Genomic DNA, 23,685 nt, shown 5'->3' with positions numbered 1-23,685 from the left:
TTTTCATATACATATTATTATTTTCCATGCAAAAACCTGCGAAAAGAATGACAAAAAATAAAGCAAATTTTTTTCCGATTTTCAAAAAATCCATTGATCGAATTTCCATTTCTGTTTCGTGCTAGAAGCGTTAACTCCACTGGTACACTCATTTTTCATGTACTTTACGCTGTACACACTCTTAAATGATTCTAACCGTAAATAGGTCGGATTTAGCTAAAGCTAGGTTGAAACTACTCAAAATTTATAAGGCAGTGGCAAATTTTTTTTTGCTTCTATTATTATATTGATGTCATTATAGACGCAAAACAAATATTTTTCGTTGGTGGCAATATAATTGCCACGGCCTTAAAAGAGTTAAAGTGTACAAACTCAAATTTTGGGTAAAAAATTCAACTAATTTTGGCTACTTGCTAGCGATAATTGAATTATTCTTTGCGACGAATAAGGCACTTTCAAGTTTCTACTACCAATTTTTTGGTTGAAAAACTACTCAAAATCTGAGTTTGTACACTTTAAGGGCATTTAGAGCAGTTTTAACCAAGTTTTAGCTAAATTCAACCAATTTACGGGCAAACTCATTTAAGAGTGTAGCCTACAGACAATAATTAATTTATAAAAAAAATATAACTTTTATTCCACAAGGGCGAGGGGGGTGACAAAAACTTTAAAAAATATTCGCAGAGGCCTAAGGTATGAAAAGATTTGAGTATGATTTGAGTAAGATTTGAGTATGATTTCCGTAAAATTTAAGCCAGCTATGAGTCAAATTTGAATTAGATTGGAGTAAGATATATTAGTAAGATTTAAGTAAGATGTGAGTAATAGTTGAGTAAGGTTTGAGTCAAATTTGACACGAATTTGAGTAAGATTTGAGTTAGATTTGAGTAAGATATTCGTAAGATTTAAGTGAGATTTGAATAATATTTAAGTAAGGTTTGAGTAAAATTTGGGTATGATTTGCGTAGGATTTAAGTAAGATTTGAGTAAGAGTTGAATTTGACCCGAATTTCCCCGAATCTGACTCAGATTTGGATTAGCATAAGCATAAGCATAGGATACCGCCCGTGTGTTGCTACTCCGTTATTGACCAGGACCGATGAAAATTGCAAAATAATGGCTGGAAAAAGCATGCTTGGGACAACGCACTGTTTCTCATTGTGCAACCTTATCAGGTCCCTGCATGCTGATCAATACCGACGCCGACCACGTCCGAATGCGGGTCCTGGTGGGATGGGAAGGAATGTTAGTCCAATACTTGTTGCTACTAAAGACTAGGGAATCCTCTGCATCTTTAAGATTCGACTCAGATTTGGATTCATGATTAAGTAGAACCGATCAGGTTCGCACTTTAAACCTTTACTGAAACTTTTTCGAGGCACTCATGTGCTTGAAGGTACATGCTTTATCACACTATAACTAGACTCCAAATATGCTCTGTCAACGCCGTATGCTTAGTTTTGTATCGATAGCATGCATCTTCATGATGTAACTCGGAAGCCCCGGAGCATATAATCTAATCGGCCGGTATTTTCACGACAAGTAAATTAATTGCATGAAAATAAATTCACCATGCTACGAGTACTTGATTTTTCGAGGCCAAAACATGCTTCTGCAAGATCGATGCCACTGGTTCTGTTTATGTCCAGGTACCCCAGGGCTCAGGGGTCATCACAAAACGTTGAAAGGACAATCTCCCGATTTGCCTCAACGTTCTCAAGCCATTCGTATTTTAAAAGCTCGGCTGGAAAGTGTTATTTGAGTTAAGTTGATACCTATAAATGAGAAGTCTGTCTGTAAAAAACAAACAAAGCTCTGACAGATACCGGACATTCTTTCATCAAACAAATAAACATTGAAGAGCACAGTACCGCAAATGTATGCACACGACGAAAACGTCTAACTTCATTTAGGACTTCTGTTACTTGCGGAACACGGTAACAAAGAGGGTGATTTGGCCTTTCCAAATTTGCAACGTCGTTTATTCGTACGAAGCTTAACGAGCGTTTTAAATTCCTGTGTAGTACATAAGTTTTAGATAGTTTTTTGATAATTTTTAGGTTAACTAGGTCTGCTTACGTTTAGTGTCCTTTTTCCTCTCTATTCGCTGACGTACGAGCCCACTGTTAATAAGCTTTACCATAGACTTAGATCAGCAAGCTATTCTTTCTTCCGTACTAATCATAGGCATAAGTAGACATACGATCCTTAGATTCACTGTTAGAAAGTAAGTTTTTTTTGCCACCGTAACAATATTTTATCTACTAACTTTAAACTATAAACTTTTAACTATTAACTTTTGACTTTTAATGATATTTTAAAGAAATTTTAATCAGACTTTTATTTCGCGTCTCACGTTGTAAAGATCAATCTTCTTTTTTCCTTTGTTTACGATTCTCCTACCGTCACTTGCATTCGATACAGCCCACTTTCGCTCGATCAGGGCTGTTGCTACTGGAGTGCGTTCGGTGTGTTCGATCCGAGGGGTTGACACTCCGGTGACACTCCCCCCCAGTTTGCTGACTCCGCCTCTGAGTCTGCTAACTCTTGCTTTCCTCTGACATCAAGCACCGCAACCTTAACCGCTGGTCTCTCGTACACGCCTTTCGAAGTTTGGATTGTAACCGTGCGTACTTGTCCGTCTCGGTTTATCGTTCCAATGACGCGCCCTTTCGGCCAGCAGTTCCTTGGTAGACCTGGATCCACTATCAGCACGATATCGTTCCTCCTAATTGGCGGAACCTTCTCATGCCACTTGGATCGCCGGGTGATTTCCGGCAGATACTCTCGCACCCACCTCTTCCAGAAGTAGTTGGCCATTTGCTGAGAGAGATGCCAGCCACGACTCAAGAAAGTTGAATTATCGTCCAACTCGGTCCAGGGTTTGAAACCGTCAGACGATCCCAGCAACCAGTGATTAGGCGTTAGGACGGGGGCTGCCTCATCCTCTATGGGCACGTGAGTCAGCGGTCTTGCATTTAGAATGCCTTCAACCTCAATCAACGCGTTCCTCAACTCTTCCTCTGTCGGTCGACGCGACAACCGAAACTCTGACAAGGTACGTTTGACAGATTGAATAAGCCGTTCCCAACTTCCTCCCATATGGGGAGACGCCGGTGGATTGAAACGCCAGGTAGTAGTCGAAGACACGAGCTCCTGCGCCATCTCGTGCTGATCTAGGGCCAGCAATGCCTGCTTCAATTCTCGCTCGGAGCCAACGAAGTTGGTTCCTCTGTCGCTGTAGAAAACAGCTGGTGTGCCTCGTCGCACCATGAAGTTGCGTATCGCCATTACGCATGAGCTTGTTGACAGTGAGCTAGCTATATCTATGTAAACCGCACGGATCGTAAGGCAAGTCAGAAGAACCCCCCATCGTTTCTCAACCCGTCTCCCTATAGCCACTTCCATGGGACCAAAATAATCAATACCGGTGTGCGTGAAAGGACGAACGAACGCTGCAAGCCTACATACCGGGAGATTTGCCATCGCGGGGGGTCGCGGACGGGCTTCTCGCAACTTACAGCGTTGACAGTCGGATCTGACCTTGGTGTATACTCTGCGCAGTTGGCTGATGCAGTACCTTTGACGAACCTCGTTAATCACCGACTCGTGGTTTTGATGGTGAAACTTTTGATGATAGCTTTCTACGATGAGGAGCGTAATCGGGTGGTCACGTGGAAGGATGATTGGGTTGGCAGTATCTGGAGTTAAAAATTTACACATTCCCGTTCTACCGTGCATACGAAGCAGTTGACGTTCGTCGAGATACGGACTCAGTTTGTAAAGCGGACTTCGTTTAGGAAATGTTGTGTTGTCCTTCCTGCGTAAGATTGACAATTCTTCTGAGTACTTATCCTGCTGCGCGATGCGAAGATGAAATGCTTCTGCCTGGCGGATTTCGTCACTAGTGAGGCATCCACTGATCTTGGCGAACTTCTTCGGGCGTGCGTTTTTAATAAACCGGAATACGTATACGGTCGCTCGAACTAATCTCCTCCAAGTACAGAAGTTAGTCGCAGGTATTGCCTCGCTTGTCGTTTCAATGTGCACGTTGACATGTGCACGCAGCTCCTCTGTAGGTTCTGCTATTTTACCTGGTATTACCGGCCACTCCTCTTCTCCTTGCCAAAGAAATTCAGGTCCCTTGAACCACCTGCTGTTACCCGTTAGCGATGGACGACAGTGCCATTTCGTACCCTCGTCCGCGACATTCCACCTCGTTGGAACCCACCTCCATTCGATAACGTTTGTTAGGTCCAGAATATCGCTGACCCTTGCTGCCACGAATGCGCTGTACTTGCGGTGATCAGCCCGTATCCAGGAGAGTACATTTCTGGAGTCTGACCAATAGAAACGCTTTGAGATCTCTATGGATAATCCTTGAAGAACAGAAACGGATAGTCTAGCACCAATGCGTGCTGCTTCAAGCTCCAATCGAGGAATGGTTAAATATTTGAGGGGGGCTACACGGCTCTTCGCTGCCACGAGTGAACATTCGACCGCACCGTTTTCTACGAACCGAAGATATACTACCGCCGCCATACCATTTTCGCTTGCATCCACGAAGGTATGCAACTGTACCTCCATCTGAGATGTAATCCTCGTTTGAAGTCTGTAGCAGCGTGGGATCTTCAAGTGTTCGATCTCTGGAAGGAATTTCAGCCACGTTTGCCACTTTTCGTAGCATTGTTGATCGACGTTGTCATCCCAACCTGCACCCGTTCGCCAGATCTCCTGCATCAGTACTTTGAGATACATGAGATAGTGGGCAATCAAACCTAGTGGATCGTAGATGGTCATCATGATGCGGAGCACTTCTCGCTTCGTAGGACAGCGGGCACCCTCCAGCAGGTCTCTTCCCAGTCTATCCCAGTTGATCTTGTAGGTGAAGCAATCTGTTTTGGTGCACCACCACATGCCCAGTACCTTCTCTGTTGCTAGATCAGACGATAGATCAAGGCTTTTCTCCTCTCCCGAGTTACTGCAAAGTGCCGACAGAACGGCGACGGAGTTGGACATCCAATTTCGAATTTCGAACCCACCTTGGTTGTGCACGTACCAGACTGCTTTTGCTAACTCGATCGCATCCTGCTCTGTTTCTGTACTGCACAACATGTCGTCGACGTAAGTACAATGTACGATTGCCTTAGTAGCTGCCGGGTGCTGTTTGCTGAACCTTTCGGCGTTTTTGTTCTTTATGAACTGCGCGCTCGCTGGAGAACAGCATGCTCCAAATGTCATCACCTGCATGACGTAAACATTGGGTTCGCTCTTCTCGGTATCCCGCCACAAGAACCGTTGACTGTGCTGATCCTCGCTACGTATGCCAACTTGGTGAAACATTTCGCGAATGTCACCACATATTGCGAAACGGAACTCGCGAAACTTGTAGAGGACGGTAACCAGCGGCGTGAGCAGATCAGGCCCAGCGAGGAGACAGGAATTCAGCGAAACTCCATTCGTTTTTGCGGCTGCGTCCCAGACGAGTCTCAATTTTCCGGGTTTATTAGGGTTGGTAACTGGGAAGACTGGTAAATACCAGACACGTTCGTGGTCCTCCATCAGCTCCTCTTCGGTCAGTTTGCGAGCGTAGTCCTTCGCTACGTAATCCGCAAACTTCTCCTTCAGCATCCGTGCGAGCTCCGGGCTTTTTTCCATCCGCCGTTCAAGGCTATGAAACCGTTTTAAAGCCATGGGCTTACTATCCGGCATCCGCACGTCGTTATAACGCCACAGCAAACCTGTTTCAAACCTCCCATTTGCATGATCGGTCAACTCGTGTAGAAGCTCTATGGCCCGCTCATCATCCTTAGAACGGAGCTGCCTAGAACGCGGCGTTACACCCAAATTCTCAAGAGAGAAATACTCTTTCATAGCGCGTTCTACGAATCCGTCGTCATTTTCCTTCTCCCCGTGCTCACAGCTGCAAACGTGGCACGTATAGTGTACCATATTCATTGGCTTGTCCGTCGGAAAGCCACCGTAGATCGTCCAACCCAGGTTGGTTTTAATTGCGATTGGTTGACCCGGTTTTCCTTCCCGGCTTTTCCTCACGAGCGTCGCGCTTGCGTGCCTTACTCCGATTAGGATACGTGGTCGAACATTACAATAGGGTTCAACCGGAACACCTTCTAAGTAGCGGTTTTCAGCTTGTAGCTGTTTCACGTCTAGTGTTTGAGGCGGTAACTGCAGTTCTTTAACAGTGCGGACATCCTCGAGATGAAACCGCTTTCCCTTTAGCCCAGAGACGTCTATATTAACACTACGGGATTCAGGTTCTGAACGGTGCGTGCCTCCAGTCCACTTGAGGCACAGTGGCCGGGGCTCTCCCGTAAGGTTTAATTCATCTGCCAGTTCCTGGTCCATCAGCGTCAGAGAGGATCCATCATCCAGGAAGGCGTAGCAGTGCATCATTACTCCGTTCCCATACGCTACAATGGGCACGTAACGGAATAGGGTTGTACTCGACCCAGACAAGTGTGCATTGCAAGCTTGTTCGTCGTGCAATGGGTTGACGCTCAGTTCCTTATGCAATAAGGGATGGTGCTTGAAGGTGCAGCCATTTACCTTACAATCCCTCGATTCGCATCCACCTTTGTGCTGTTTCAGGCACTTGCGACACGCTCTTGCCTCGCGTATTGTCGCCCACCGTCCATCGTAAGAGAGTTCCAAGAAGCGTTTACATTTCGCGAGTGACACGCAAGCTCCTTTGCAAGCAATGCAGCTGTTTTGGTTTGCTTTCCTGGCTCCAGTCGTCGTAGATACGTTCGATGCTTGCCCTTTGCTAGAAGACTGCTCAGCGTGTGTGTTTACAAAGGCCTTCGACTTCTTGCGGGGCTCCTGGTTCTGGTCAGGCTCCTGTTGTCTACGCGGCTCAGAAACTAGGGAGGCATCTTCCGCTATGGCATAGATCCACTCACTGAAGGCCACCAGATTAACCCTCCGCAAACACCTGGTGTGTCTCGCCCATTCTAGCTTCATCGAAGCGGGAAGCTTCCCAACTATGTCGCCCAGTAACGAAACGTCTCGCAGGTATTCCTTCCTCCCGCATGCGTCGATCGTAACAGCAAGATTCTGCACTGCCAGCGCAAAATCGATCAACTTATTCATCGAGTCGGCTCTAAGTGGTGGCATAGCTAAGACTTTGTCCTTCAATGACTGTATAATGAACTGCGGCTGTCCAAATCGCAGCTTAAGTGCATCTATCGCCCTACGCACTGTTGACGGATGTAGCAGAAAACTACGCACTGTAGCAAGCGCGTCTCCCTTCAGGCAGTTTCTCAAACGAAGCATGTTCTCGTCGTCCGTATACCCGCACATACGCGTTGTGCTTTCGAAGGTGGAAAAAAACATTGGCCACTCCTCAGGATGACCTGTAAACATGGGTAAATCCTTTGCGACGACCTGGCGAGCAGCGAGTTGATTTCGCGTTAGGCTACCGTTTAACGGATTGCTGCTCGTTCCTCTTTGCTGACTAGCGTTTATAGCCCTCGGCGTGGATCGATTTTGGGGAACGAAATCACACGCATCGCACTCATCATCGTCCGTAGAATCATCGCCAGTATCTTCATCGACGTACTCATCGCTTACTTCACCTTCAGCATTCTCCTCACCCTGTTCACGTTCATCGCTCAACCACTCCTTTACTTTGGAGTTGCCGTCCACTACATCATCTCCCGACTCATCTTCGTCGTCTAGATCTGCTAGCTCCTGGCGTACACTAAACTGCTTCTCGATCAGTTTTTTCTTCTCTTCAAGCAGTGTCTGCTCTGCTGCGAGTTTCTGTAGTTGGAGTTTCAGGTGCTCCCGGGAGGATTTCTTCGACGCTGCCGAAGTCACTGAAGCCGCCTTCTGGGATTTTGCGGATTTTTGTTTTGCCGGTTCACGATTCTTCGATGATGATGGTACGTTACTCGTTTCCTTTGCTTTCGTCTCTTTCACAAGCTTCGTCACCTTAGACTTTCGCTTCTTCTTCGCCTTTTCCGCACATTTCACGCAACACCACGGCTCATTTTCGATATCTTGACCGACACCTACACAGCTGTAATGATGCCATTCATCACAGCTATCACACTGTACCATACGGCTATTATCCATTGAGTTACACGTCCGACAATTCTGACCAACGTTTTCGACCGCGAGGGAAGTTTGGCTATTCGCGAGGGAAGTTTGGCTCTTACGGGGAGTCTTTGAAGAGTCTTTGACAGACGAACCTTTCTTTTTATTAACGCTCGGGTTGTTACGGGTATCTTTATTACTATCGGAATTAACGGGGGGGTTTACTTCTGCCGCATCCGCATTTCGAAGAGAACTAGCTTTGCTCTTACCTTGACTGGTAGCGGTGGTTTCATTTCCAGTTGAACTCGACATCGTATAAACGAATTTAAAAATTTTGTTACTTGCGGAACACGGTAACAAAGAGGGTGATTTGGCCTTTCCAAATTTGCAACGTCGTTTATTCGTACGAAGCTTAACGAGCGTTTTAAATTCCTGTGTAGTACATAAGTTTTAGATAGTTTTTTGATAATTTTTAGGTTAACTAGGTCTGCTTACGTTTAGTGTCCTTTTTCCTCTCTATTCGCTGACGTACGAGCCCACTGTTAATAAGCTTTACCATAGACTTAGATCAGCAAGCTATTCTTTCTTCCGTACTAATCATAGGCATAAGTAGACATACGATCCTTAGATTCACTGTTAGAAAGTAAGTTTTTTTGCCACCGTAACAATATTTTATCTACTAACTTTAAACTATAAACTTTTAACTATTAACTTTTGACTTTTAATGATATTTTAAAGAAATTTTAATCAGACTTTTATTTCGCGTCTCACGTTGTAAAGATCAATCTTCTTTTTTCCTTTGTTTACGATTCTCCTACCGTCACTTGCATTCGATACAGCCCACTTTCGCTCGATCAGGGCTGTTGCTACTGGAGTGCGTTCGGTGTGTTCGATCCGAGGGGTTGACACTCCGGTGACAACTTCATTTTTGGTGTTCATCAGCGAAAAAAATATAATAACAGTACAATACACGCCAAGGTACACTATAACATCACCTAGAATAAGCGCAAAATTATTTGCCCGCTCTCTACAGCTCCTCTCGTGCGCTGTTGCTGCGACTTGTTTGTCCGAAATAAACAACCCGCGAAACCGCACACCGCGCGTTCGCTTTTCTTCATCGCAACCCCGACGACGACGACGACGCGACGTTATTTGTACGACGTACAAATTACCGCCATTGTGCGGGGGGAATTTGTTGGCAGCAAACCAAGGAAAAACTCGGAAACATAAATTCATTGTGGTTCTTTTTTGCCACTCTCCACCGCCCATGACTCTGCTGGCGGCGGCGCCTTCTCGGTGTATAGATATAGCGATAGGTAGGTACGTGTGCATGTGTTTGTGTTTATGAGCGGATTTTTCCGTTTTCGGGTGTCGGTTTAAGCCGACTTTTTCCGCCCTCCCAACGTGGTTGAAAATTAGATTAATATAAGCAAGTGAGATTGAAAGTTTCTTTGTAGAGCTCGAGAAACAGCTCACACAAAGTGGTAGCACCGTGGAAAACCATGCTGGAACGTGTAAGAAACAAGATAACCGAAAGTAATCGTACGGTTTTGCGAAAAAGTTTCCCGACCTCCCAACTTGTCGGGTGGGTGTGGGTAGGCAGGTAGGGTTACATTTGTGGAAGAATGCCTCGATTTTTTTTTCACACATACGTGAGTGATTTATGGGTTGGTGGGAATTTATCGCGCTTTGCTTTCGGAACGAACAAGGCACAGGATTTGAGCGCATCGCCGCCGTCTTACTTCTGTTGCGCCGTACGTTGGTTGGTTGGTTGGTTGCTTCAAAAACGTCCGCTTGCACGTGTGCGTGTCAGCGAGGAAATTTAGCCGAAATGGCACACGTAATGCCAAGTATTAATAATAAATTGCGACCTGCCGCCGACATGCTGCCGATGCTAGCAGATGAAAGATCAGAACGAGGAAAGAGTTTTCTAAGATTTACCGCGATGTAGATTTGCCGGATGACGCGGGATTAAACGGAATACCTGGAAATAAATTGAACGCCGAAGGACAAAACTTGAAACTTGGCTGGAAAGGGGAGGAATTTGAAATGCGTGTGCCTTGTTTCTGGGAACATACTCGTTCCCCAGAACGGGGATTAGCAACAGTTTCATTTGATATTTGTTGGTCGGAACGACGGTGTCATATCCATCTTGGTTAAACTTGATTTAGATTGAAATATGGAATCGATTTCGTGATACAACTTACCTTCACCTTTACTCCGGCTACCGGGAAGACTTTCATCGCCGGATTTTCCTTCGGCGTGTAGCGATAGAACTCCCGCCGGCCCTTGTACCACTTGACCGAGTACAGATTCTCGCCATCCATATCATAGTGGCAGTACAACATCGCATTGTCGCCTCTGCGGACCGCCTGGGGCACGGTGACTTGGACATCCCGTAGAGCGTCTATCACTGAAAGGAAAAAATTCAAAGAAAACGAAATCAGAACTGCGTTGCCATTGAACCTTGTCGGAAAATTTACCGGCAGTAGAAAATTGATTTATCATGAATCTAAAATCTGTTCATTCGGAATCATTTGTCAATCTTTTAGTGTGTCAATAAATCATGACTAGACTAAAATCGACCTCCGCGAAAGGAAAACTTCGATTTTTAATTAAACCATTTTCGGAAGGCGGACGGCAGATGACATCTGACTGAAAGTCAATTAGAGCAGGGAGTAATTAGAATTCGAGCACCGACCGTCCGGGGTTCTGATAAAAAGTCGGTGGAAAATGTGCTGACTTGCGGGTCATTAATTTCGCCGAGACGTGCACAGCGCGAATGTTCCCGCTGATGAATCCAGTCTTTGCTTTCTCCGCTTGGTGGTTTTCACAAAATTAAGACCAATGTTTTAAACGCTGTTGACGACGGTGTGTCGGGTGACGACGACGCGGTGTCAGTGGGTGGTCCGGCAAGGATTTACGCTGCTTTGCGACTGCATTACCGCACTGGCGCTGCTGCTTGGAAGCGCTGAAAGTTGTGACGGTTCACCACCGAGAAAAAGAGTTGATGAATGAATTTTTGATGGGGGTCAGTTCGGTAATGCAGAGTGAGCTGATGAAGTTATATTATGTGTGATACCTGCCGAGTTTGTTTGGCTGACATCTGATTTCAGGGTGTTGGAAATGGATTTTGTTCGGAATTCATTAAATGTTGTTCTGTTTTAAGCTAGAAATTTCATAAAATTTATATATTTTTGAAATAGAAATAGTACCACATTCATTCATGTCAATTTAATCTCATTGACTGTGAATGTGCGTGACCACAAAGGGCACTAAAAAGAGCATCTCATACTCATCATATATTATGAACCATCTATTTCCTGCAAGGGCTTTGTCTCATTCTGTTCTTTTTTTCTGATTCGGTAGCATCACAACTGAACTGCACAGTATATGCACAGCACTCACTCCATTCATGTTAGGATGCGCATCCTTCTATCTATGATGCTCGTGTATTTCACGAGCAACCAGATGGCTTGGCTTGCTGGCTGAAGTAAATTGTGTGCAACTGTCGGTTCCTTCATTCTTTAACTCATTCATTCATTCGTTCGCTCATTTACTTCGTTCAAAAGTCAAACTAGCAGGCTTGGCCGCCCTGGTGGCTGTGGCACATCAAGCCGCTCAGCACAAAAACTCGCCCATTCCGGGCATATCGACTGAAAAGAGAGCGCAGCTTTTCATCATGAGGCTTTTGAAATGTGTCTCATAAAATAATGGTACGAGCGACATTGAGCTCGTTTTATCATTTCCCGACACACCGCAGGAAGAGATGTGACATCATGTCCTCCTAAGTAAACACACTACAGATTTTATTTCCGATATATTAAATGCTGGTGGTGGAAAATCGGTTATCAGGGGGTTCGAGTTTTTGCTCATGTTGAAAAAATGCGTTACTTTCTTTATTTACTTCATCGTAAAGTATTTACCCTCACCCGAGAGGAAAACTGCTAGCTGAATCACTCCGAGTAATTTTCTACTCAAGCCTATGAATAGGGACCCCGTTCGTATGGAATGGCATAAAATATAATCATGGCATGTAGTCATCGGGACAGTCCACCACTATCACAGTTGAAATGATGTCGTACATACAACGAACCGACCACGAAACCCGAAAGACAATTCTTCGGTTCAATTGTTACCGGTTTCTAGCCGCTAAGAAAGCAAGCGGTTTTTGTGTGTTCCATAAAAAAGGGGCTAGAATAGTAAGAGAAAAAAAAAATACGAAGATGGAAAATTTAAATAATTGAAATACATCTTTTATGGGGAGACAAAAAATGTCATCACGTAATATTTCCAAGTTCATCGACGCGTTTTGTTTGTGAAATAGAGAGTCTTTCTTTTATTCTAAACTTTTTTGCAAGGTAAATCTCGAAATTGAATGTGCGCTTCTGACAGAGAGGTGTAATTAATTATAGAAGTTTCAAAAAATAAAAATATCCTGTTAGACAGTTTTCTAGTTTTTCTGTAATATATTATGCATTTTATAAAACAAATCAAACAAAAAAAACGGAAAATAAATAAATAAATGAAATAAATTCGCTTCAACGTGAAACTGCTTGCCGATTAACTTTTACGCAGTTAGTTAATCAAACCGATACTAACGGCAGTTGGAAGAAGAATCAATAGGAGTCACTAAAAAAGGAGTCAATAGAAAATTATTAAGACGAAGAGCTGATAATCTTCCGATGTTTACGATCTTCACCAGCACTCTTATTTTTTTACGAGATTTTTAACCCGGCCTTTTTCACGTTTTTTCTAACTACGTCACGTGAGGAGCGGCTCACATTAGCGTCTAACCCGGAGCGGGCGTCAGAACTAAGTAACGTGTTGCTTCGTACGTTAAAGCCAAACCTAAATACAATGTTTAAAGTCTGACTAAAAGTACATCACCACCCAAGTAACAATTCTAAAGCCACTTGGTTTAATTTGAATTTTAAAAGGGTTTTATTGCGGTATTAATCATTACCTCTGGTTTTATTGTGGTATTGCGCTAAACTGAAAGGATTCGAGTCCAAACACACTTATAGCTAGCTAGAAAATCATAATAAAACTGTTAATAAAGCAAATTTATTGTGGTTGTTTATATTAGCACATTAAAACTTGATAGCTGCACCACGTCTCTTATAAACTTATTATAAGTGTGGCGTAGCAATACAAAATGGTGCACCAATCAAAATTGCTCATATCGTGGTTGCTTGTCAAACCGCAATAAATCTGTTATAGAGCTATTAAATCGGTAGCACCCTGACCAAACAGCTTTTTGACTGCTATTACGAAGAATACCGCAATTAAAACACCAAAATCATTTTTTTTGCGAGGCCATATTGGCATATTCTAGTGTTTTGTTTTAGCTTGCAAACAAAAATTCATCAAAGCAAAGTGCTTTGTAGAAAGAAAATTATTATCAATCGGTTTTCCAGCCACAGGAAGCAACTAAAATGATTTTGCTAGAAATTGAGATTGACAAACTGAATATATTTATTTTGTTAAAACAACCAGTTTTCGAAAATTGCAAAATTTTAGTGGCGCGTTGATTTTATCCACCTATCATATCAATATGCACGATGAAATTTAATGCGCACATGCTGCAAACCAACGTAATTGCTTAAAAATTTTGAAATATTCTATGGGATATTTTATTATGGTTAAATAGCTAAACCAAATCGATCAGAATAATCTGACGGCAAAACCATAACTTTGCTGCTCACGCATGTATTTTCAAATTGATAATGCTGGCAAACTTATTTGGTTTTCATCAGAGGCGAAAAGCGAAAAGCTTTATTAAATTATGGCGATGGCTGTCAAGCAGCGAAAGCTTAACCGGTTTTATTGCTACTTTCAGCAGAGCGTGATACGGCTACTTGAGCTTATGACTTGATTCTTATAGCGGTTATGAAAACCTTCTGAAAACTGGGCCACGTAGTGAGAAGGCAGTTTTATAGCGCTCATCAGAAAGTTCTGGTGGAGCTCATAGTTTTATTAGCGGTTTTATGAAATTGGTCATGAAAACCACTATACGAACTTAATAAAACTTGGAATTGTTACTTGGGCAAGCTCCTCGTGCGTCACTGGTACCCATCTTGTGGTAGGAACTGGGACCATTTGACATAACATTGTTTACATGTTTTTGTCGAACAACTGAGGCAAGTTTTGTCAAGATATTCCACTACAACATTCGTTGTGGAGCAGTGCAGAATAGAATTCAACCTACGTGAAAAAATCTTGATCTGGAGCCTGGAACCTGCAACACCTGGAAAATCCAGTGTGGCCTGGATCAAAATTGACTAAAGTACCAAAAATTCCAAAACCAACAGTGTGCAATGTTTTGATGAGTTAGAATCTTGGTGTGAACAGGCGGCAAAGAACTTTCAAGAAAACCAGAACTAGGAACCGAAGAGCAAAGGAGAAAGATATTGACGTGCGTTAAGTCCAATCCTGGCATTTCCATCTCTATCCGCTCGGCGGTAGAAACAAAGGGCAGTCATCTAAAAATAATTACCGTCGGTGAGCAAGCGTGTGGTACATATGTGGAATGATAGAATTGGAGGAACAAAATTAGTTATTGGACTACCAATATATAACACTCTCGAAATTTTACCGCATGTGGAGCTTAACTCACATTGTGGAATAGAAATATGCTTGCACCATTTCAGGTTTGCATCAAAAGTAAATATAGTATATTTGAAAATGTAAACTTTGTCAATCTTAATTGATTTTACAACTAGGTGTGAACCCAGCAAACCACAAATCGTATAATAATGTGTGAAAATCTTCTTAAATATCGCTAAACAAACTCGAAATCGTATATGAAGCTTAATAAAGCGCACCCTAGTTTACATTTATTCGTACAAAATGATAGTAACAGATTCACATACGATTTTCGTCAGAGAATTGTATAGCATTATGGAACTAATCTTGTAGAGTCGGATTTCATCGTATATAAATACTTCTGAATGTGAATTGTTTTCATATAATTTGCAATATGTATATCGCCTCCAAAACAGTAGCATATGCTGATTTCGTGCATCGAATGCGATTTTTCTAGATATATATCGGTACATATATCATATTTATTACTTTGATATACGTACGGAAATGTTTGTTGGGAATGACGTGGAATTTTAAAATGAGAAGAGTGGAACAACATATACAGGTTAAAAGATAGAACATTTTCGGATAAGTATCCTTGTAGAGTAGTCAGATCCTCTTTCATCTCCTGGATAACTTGATTTGGATCGGAATTTTGATAAGAAAGTACCGTATCGTCTGCGAGGCTTTCCTTGAAGTTTTAGGTCGTTGCCAGATCGTTGATGTATAGAAAAAACAGTTGAGGGCCCACATTACTTCCTTGATGGACGCCTACTATTCATTAAATAACTCCCAAACAGATCATTGGATGTTCCTCTATAATGCCATAACAGTCCAGTTTACGAAGTAAAACTTGGTGATCTATCGTCTCGAAGGCATTTTTTAAGTCAAGAAACAGCACTCCTTCTATTTTGCGCAATATCATGACATCGTGGTTCTCATCTACGAGTTTGCATGCTGCCGTCCATGGGTTGGATCTCTCTCTCAGAATCCGTATTGCCAACTGTAGAGTACCTCGTGCTATCGAAGAATGTTTACTACTCTTCCAACTAGCAGTTGTTCTAGCACTTTGCTTAACACCGACAAAGTTGAAATCGGTCGATAGTTTTTAACGTCCCGCTTGCTGCCACCTTTATGGATGGGGATTACTCTAGCAATCTTCAAACAATCCGGAAACCGTCTAGTTGAAACGCACTCGTTGAAAGAATCTCGTAGGAGTAAAATCTGGAGTAAAAAACTACAAGGTATACATCCCTAAGGGTTGTACGAAAGGGTGACGTAGGACTATATCAGATCGTTAGATCAAAGACTAATATAAACTGCATTTCTGGCATATGTATGTTGATAAGAATTTGTTAGTGCCATTGTATAAGTGAATGTTTAAAAGAGAAGAGCGAAATATTTTGGGGTGAACCAACCACCAGGTTGAAAGCCCCATTAAAAAGTGAATAAAAATAAATAAATAAAGCGAAATATTCAGATTCAATTCTTCATTGAATGCAATGGTGGCTTTTAAAATACGTGGAGGGAGGGTTCATAAGTACAATGTCTGCAACCATTGAGACAGAGATTTCTTTCAAAAATCACATGTGTGCATCATAAAGGTTGAAATAGTAATGAATGGCCACCCCACAGATTATTGTATTAAATATGGTTATGAGTAGCTTGACATGTTTCAATAATCTTACTTTAACTTGCTTGTGGTCTTTAAAAGGGCCATTGATTACAAATAACATTAAAGCCAAAGCGCGTTCATCGCAAATATGACATGCCATTCGAATGTCCTTCTCTTTTGACATGATTGGCAACAGGCGAGTAAGTTAGCGGCGTCGATTCATTGTCTTTTTGCTCCGAGAAGGTTTTACTAATTTACTTTCAAAGCTTACCGCTTGTTACATAACAGAAAATATGACACATACGCGAAAATGTCTGTTTTATTTGTGTGAGAGTCCTTATCCTCCTACCACAGGGGTGAAGGATCTCAAACCATCATAAAATAAATTCATGCCTCCAAAAACCCCCACATGCCAAATTTGGTTCCATTTGGTTGATTAGTTCTCGAGTTTTGAGGAAATTTGTGTCTCTTTTATATAGGAGCCCCCCCTCTTACGCCCTCTTTAAAATTGCTCTCTTTCACCCCAATTGCTGGTCATTTTATCTATCCAACAACATATAAATTGTTCAGTTTCGTTCAGTAGTTTAGTAGTTATAACAATTTGAAATCTTTCATTCAAACGTTACACTTCTATTTTCGTTTTCACAAAGTGCTACCTAGTCCCAGTATAGTAAACAAAGACGTAGTCCTACGTCAAAATCTGGTGATGCCTCTTAACGAATTCATCTAAGATTCCATCCGTACCGCAGCCTTTGGCCGTTTACTAATTGCTTGATTTTCACAACAATTTCTTGCTCAGTGGTTGGTTGAAGGCAGATTGAATTGCAGACCGGCCTTAAAGTTTCAGGGCCAGTAAAAATACGAAACAAAATTTGATATTTTGATTAAAGCAGAGGAGCGTTTGGTGCGAAAAATGTTAGACTGAATACTGGGAAAGTTTCGATCTGTGGCTAAAAATATATTAGGTTAGTTTGTGGCTGTGGGACTCCAACCCACAATTTCTCGATTAGTACTCGAGTGCTTTACGCATTTAAACTATACCACACCCATGTATTAATTAGTCTCAGATCTAGTTTTGTCCCTACCAGTGTGTGAAAGATGGAATGCTTGGACTGGTCAGTAAAAAAGTCAGTAACAGTAAAACAAAATTTGGTAGCCAAGAAGCGTTATAGGTGTGGGCGTTGCTACGGACCAGGCAGTTATAAGTTCGTGTTTGCTGATACATTCCAAAGAAAGTCATGAAACGGCAAGGAATATGTAGCTCCAGTCCCGAATTAACTTTTCGTCCATATTAACTTTTAGCCAGGTTTTACGAATAGTAAATAAAAATCAACTCAAGGTATTTGACCTCAGCTCACGCTTATTTAGTACACGGAAAAGAAGTTTGCTGGATGGAACTGCAGATAGCTGAATTTGGGCAGCGACAGGATCGCTGATCGCTGGTCGAGTTAAATGGTTTGGGCAGTGATAAGATGAACTGATAAGTGAGAAATAAGAAATGAAAAGTGATAAGTGATAAGTGATAAGTGAGAAATAGGAAATAAAAAGTGAGACGTGAGAGGTGAGAGATGAGATGTGGCAAGTGACAAGTGAGAAGCGAGTAGTGACAAGTCAGAAGTGACAAGTGAGAAGTAACAAGTGAGAAATGAGAAATGGAAAATGAGAAGTGAAAAGTGAGAGGTGAAAAGTGAAAAGTGAGAAGTGAGAAATAAGAAGTGAGAAATGAGAAGTGACAAAAAAGCAGCAAGACGGAAGTAGGTTATCATCACTTGGTCTCGCTGTCGACCTCGAGTCATATTGGGCTTCTGTCCATTGGACATCACGTTCATTCGGCCTCATGGCCATTATCAGTTTCGACAGTATATCGTCATCCTTTATCAATTATGTCTGTCGTCCGTATGTTTAGCGTTCGTATGCCTCGTGTACTGTACTCGTACCATTCGTACCAAAGCCGTTCTCCTCGGCTTAACATTTGGCAATCGAAGAAATATCGTAAAATAGGTGACTGAAGTTTTTGGAGCGTCTTAGTAGAATACGAAACCTGGAAATTAAATAAAAAACAAAAACTTATCCAATTTAATTCTACTATGTATATTTTATTCTTGACAGATACGTATTTCGCCTACGACTTGCAGGCTTCTTCAGTGTCTGTTTTCGAGTTCGAAAACAGACACTGAGGAAGCCTGTAAGTCGTAGAATTAAATTGGATAAGTTTTTCTTTTTTATTTATTTTCCAGGTAAAATAGGTACCAAGAATCACTCGCATTTCTACTTTGCTCTTTGGAGCTAGGTGTAGCGTTTCATGAGGACTGATGCGGTAAAATACAAAGATCGCAACAGCTGTGCTAGGTTAAGACATCCCTAAGCGTTAACACATGATCCTCAGAGAAGTTGACAATGATTCTCAGGAGGAAAACAGCGCCAGAAGCAGGACGGACATCGTGAGGAATTAATACAACTATTTTGGGTTAACGACACTCGACACAGTTCACCAGAAAGTGGTCCAAAACCTGACATGGGTATGAATGAAGAGGGAAACCTGATCGCGAGGTGCCCGACAGGCAGAAGCAGTTCTTAAATTAGAATCGCAATGGTAATAAAACGGAATGAGACAGAATGTAAGTTAACCTGCTAGTGGCCACAAACAACAATATCGTGCCGGGTCCTGTTTCGAAATGATCCAGCAGGACATTAGACACGAATAAAATAGCCGGATAGCACTGACGAGCGACCAATTCTACAAATTTCAAAGTTCTTATAGGAAAGACTAAGTCTATGGTAGTTTAGTGAGTTCATATATTTGGGACCTCTGGCCATCTTACTTACTTTATTTATGTATCCATGTCCGCCTGTCCAGTAGAACAAAGGGATGAAATCAGAGATCTCCACTGCTGACGGCTAGTCACCATGGCTTTTACCTGTCGCCAGGACAGGTTATCGTCTACAGTCCGGATGTCGTTGGCTAAGCTGCGTCGCCATGAGCCTCTGGGCCTGTCCTTGTGGATTCCAATCGAGTGCTTCTTTGCAGACCTCGTTCGCTCCTTTCCTCAAGGTGTGTCCGATCCACTTCCACCTCCGTTCACGAATTTCTGTGGCTAGCGGCCGTTGATGACACCGATGATGGAGTTCCTCATTGGATATCCTGTTGCCAGGCCACTAGGCACGAATCGTAAGCACCGGTTAATGAATATCTGCAGTTTTTGCGTTGTTTTCGCTGAGACGCACCACGTTTCGCAGGCATACAGTAGTACGGATTTAACGTTTGAATTAAAGATTCGGGTTTTCGTGCGCAGAGTGATCTGGTTTGAGCGAAAATGTTTCGCAGACCTACAAAGGAATTCCTGACCTTCCTGATCCGTGTGGCTATATCAGTCTTGGTACCATCATCGGGCGTTGTGTGGCTACCCAGCTATTGAAAGGCGTCTACCTGCTCAACTTGTTGTGAAGTTGGTGGAATTGTCAGTGTTCACTACCAGAGACTTAGTTTTTGCTACATTGACTGTGGGACCTGCTGCCTGAGAGCTCTCGGAGAGGTCATCTAACTTGATCTGCATATCGTTTCGGCGATGTGCGAGCAAGACAATGTTGTCGGTTAGGTCGAGGTCATTTAGCTGCTCCATCGTTAGAGGATTCCAAGGCAATCCTCGATTTGGTCTACTGTCAAATACTTCAACTAATATCTCATCCATAACGATGAGAAACAGAAGCGGTGATAAAATGCAGCCCTGCTTCACGCCAGCAGTAACCCTTAAGCCCCAAACACAATGCATACGGATTTTACTACGTTGCGGAAATTTGACAGAAAACCCATGGAAAAACTGTCAAATTGCCGCAACGTAGTAAAATCCGTATGCATTGTGTTTGGGGCTTTATGGGGTCGGACAAGACGCCGTCGTGCCAAACCTTGCACGAGAACGCCTCGTACTGAGCCTCGATGAGATGGACTAGCTTTTCTGGAACTCCTCTACGCCTAAGTGCGCACCAGATGTTTTCGTGATTGAGTTGCCTTTTCGAAGTCTCAGGGTTGAGAATGCCTTTTCGAAGTCAACGAACACCAGCAGAAGAGAGTCCGAGTCGTTGATCTGCTCCAATATAATACTGAGGGTTGTGATATGATCTACACATGATCGGCCAGCACGGAATCCAGCTTGCTGCCGCCGGAGAGTAGCGTTGATCTTCTCCTGGATCCGGTTGAGGATTACCTTACAGAGTACTTTGAGAGTAATACAGAGCAACGTGATGCTACGTCAGTTACCGCATTCAGTTAGGTCTCCTTTCTTAGGGACTTTAACCGATATGCCCTGCATCCAGTCCACCAGAAAAGTTGCGGTCATCGCCAACAATAATACGAGCAACGAGATGAAAGTCGGACCTACTTTTTGCTTCGTAAAACGTTTCCATCAAGAAGCATACGCCGCCGCACAAAGCAAGGCCTTTAGTTGTCGTTTCAGTTCTACAAATCTTGGTGATTTTCAGTAGAGACAAAGCAAACATTGCAAGTGGGTATTCTTTTGCCTACGATATATCAATTATAATTGGTGAACTCACAACTCTATATCGAACGAGGAACTTCATCATCGATGTTATTAACAATGGATAGCAACAGAAACTCGGGAACGTAGGTGCAAATGGATATGGCATACCTTGAGGAGTGAAGCCAACGAGTTCTGCAGAAAAGCTTGGGGAAGAACAACGAAGAAGAGGTAAAACCAAAGGCCCATGCCGAGGCTTAAGCAATGACGATTCAATCGGATGGGCAAGTAAAGCTTGCGGTGAAGGAATTAAATATGTCTACAAATGAATCTTGCGTACCGCAGAGTAGCAACTCGGGATCACTTTTGTTTTTGTTATTCAACGACGCTCCCGATAGTATCCGAAATGGCAGCAAATTAGTACGTACTGCTGGTTTCAAAGCCTACTGAGGGATTCGTTGTATCTATGAGGGTAGTCGTCACCCTTTATCTGGTTTGACGTAAGACTACGTCTTAACTCAAGTAACAATGTGAATTGTCATGAAAAACAGTTAGGTAAAATAGAACAACAAAAGATTTCCACAGCAATTAGTTGCAAGTGTAGTAATGCTGTTCTCAGAATGTTTTTATCACATATTGCATATCATTAGACAATCAACTGCAGCAGTCGAAATTATTTGTTGTCTGAAGTTATTAAATTCACTTTTAAAAAAATAAACTGAGCACAACTGTTTAGTATTGAAAACCAACATTTCCACCGACATGCTCCAATGAATATTTGACTATAAATTTTAGGATTTCGGCCGATTGCCATTTCTAACTGATAGTTTAGAACAGTTGTTAGAAACATTTATTTTATGAAGGTCTGGAAATCAGTCAATTGATCAAAGAAATAAGTGCATCAACGAACGAGCTTTTCAAAAACGTGCAAAACTTAACTAATACCTTGAGTACATTCCGTCATTCAGATTAACTTGTGGCAGTATGAAGACTGACAGGTCAGCTCATACCGCACAATCTATTAAATTTTATTTCTAGGCCAAATATTGTATATCATTCTCGAATTCATTACAATTAGAATCTCAATTTCCACCATTCCTCAATCTCGTCACAATAATGCAGCTCGTTATCGCTAAAACAATAATAAAAAACAACTTTATCGACGCTCGCATTGGCGGAAGTAAGCAAGTAATAATTACTCACAAATTTCATTTGCACCATTTTCACCGCAAACTTTCGTACATACATCTCCATCTGGCAAGCAAGCAAGTAAGCAAGCAAGCAGGCAGCAGCTCCGGCACAACACCGAACCTAATTGAAGTGCGAAAAGGATGGCGGAACTCTTCCGCCGCGTGCGCCATTTCCTGCAACGAGTACCTTCCTATATACGCTAGTACCCCGTTCACGTTTGCTGGGAAGCAAGGAGAGCCTGGCTGACGCGGGGCAACGTTGCAGGAACTGCCGCTTGTTATATCATTATTCTGGCTAAATGTAATTTTCCTCAACTGCTGTTTATCACTTGCTTAGTGGCGGCGCGTTCGGTTGCCGTCTTGGTTGGGTGTGCTTCGCGCAAGATGTCATCGTCGTTGTCGTGTGGCGGTTGGCGTTGTGGTACCCTGCGCTGCTGCTGATGATGCTGCAGGCAAGACACCGACCGAGAAGCAACACCTTTTGCTGCCTTGCCTGTTGGAGCTTTCGAGTGCGAGCAGCAATGAGCGTGTTGAACTTCACAGGATAGTGACTGCGGGTTGTTCGGCACTAGGGTTGTTCCATCAGTAGAAGAAAAAATAGTGAAGGTAATTCATAGTGCAGCATAAAATAAAACCGATTTTTTGTTAAAATTGCAATTCTAAAACGAATTCTTGTCCGTAACCAAGACACAGTCTTCTAGTCTGCCTTCGAGAAAGAGGAACCATGCTGCAGCAGAAAGACTAATCACTAAGGCACTTGTCACTTGACGTGGTTCCATTCGAGACCAACGTGGCTGCTTGTGCTCTAAGTCAAACTGTGATAATTTGCCAGGCTACATCGTCGTCGTCGCAAGCATTCCGAAAACTAAAAAGAACGACTAGTGAGCGGTCGAAAACTCGAAAGCGACGACATTCGTTCAACTACTTTCCGAAAAAAAGACCGAAATGTTTGTCAGCTTCGGTGTCCTCTTGGCTACATAGTTCTCATTTTTCAGCTCGTAAATTACTAATTAGGTTGTAATATAAGTTTAATGCAAAATCATAAGGACTTAATTGGCTGTCGTAATGGAACGTGTTCGAAGGAAAGTTTCCGAGTCTGTGACTCCCGACGAAAATAGAATGCGACAGTTGAAAGCTGTTAGTCGTTGTGGGGGGAAAACTTTGTCGTCAGTTGCTGTAAAATACTGCTGAAATGGAAATGATAAATGTTTTATTTAATATTGCCCACACCGAGGAGCGCAATACTCTGCTAAAAATTCGTAACATTTGTTGCTGGTATGGTAGTTGAAACGTTACCATATAGCCAGCCATACAGCCATTATAATCGCAGAAAGCACAACATTTCGATTGCGAAACTGCAATTACACAGCGAATGACATTCCGCTCTATTCACCGCTCAATTCAGCGGAAAATTCTTTTCTTCCCTCTCCAGTCTGCAAAAGAGTATTTTCACCGACTATACAAATTATACACATACGGCTAGGCATAATGAAAAACCCGGCACCCTCAAAGAAGGTACAATGAAAGCTCGCTCTACCCTTGCTCCGAGCGCGTCAGCATGAAGTCAGTGCTTCGCTAGAATGGAACGAAAACTGGCAGGGAAACCGGGACGACGGGACGACCACATCTGGGCTGGGCGACTCGTTGGCTGTGATGATGTTTGCTGAGTGATTCTAAATTCGTGTGTACACGCTGAAATATTTCCAGTTTGGTTTATATTTCTGTCCTTTTGACGCTTGGCATTGCCTACCAGTTGTAATTC

General features: G+C 42.7%; 1 protein-coding gene across 1 annotated transcript in view; it reads right to left on the bottom strand.

The window, feature by feature from the left end:
* The window catches only part of LOC128740599 (uncharacterized), a 153,323-nt gene that overhangs the window by 30,650 nt on the left and 98,988 nt on the right, over positions 1 to 23,685 (bottom strand). Inside the window, exon 3 of the mRNA XM_053836160.1 lies at positions 10,266 to 10,524. Within this exon, the coding sequence (XP_053692135.1) occupies positions 10,266 to 10,524 (259 nt within the window). The remainder of the gene's footprint in view (positions 1 to 10,265; positions 10,525 to 23,685) is intronic.

This window comes from Sabethes cyaneus, chromosome 3 (assembly GCF_943734655.1).
Source record: "Sabethes cyaneus chromosome 3, idSabCyanKW18_F2, whole genome shotgun sequence".
NCBI lineage: Eukaryota > Metazoa > Arthropoda > Insecta > Diptera > Culicidae > Sabethes > Sabethes cyaneus.
The sequence above is the reverse complement of the archived record's forward strand: the minus strand, read 5'-3'. Positions and strand labels throughout refer to the sequence as shown.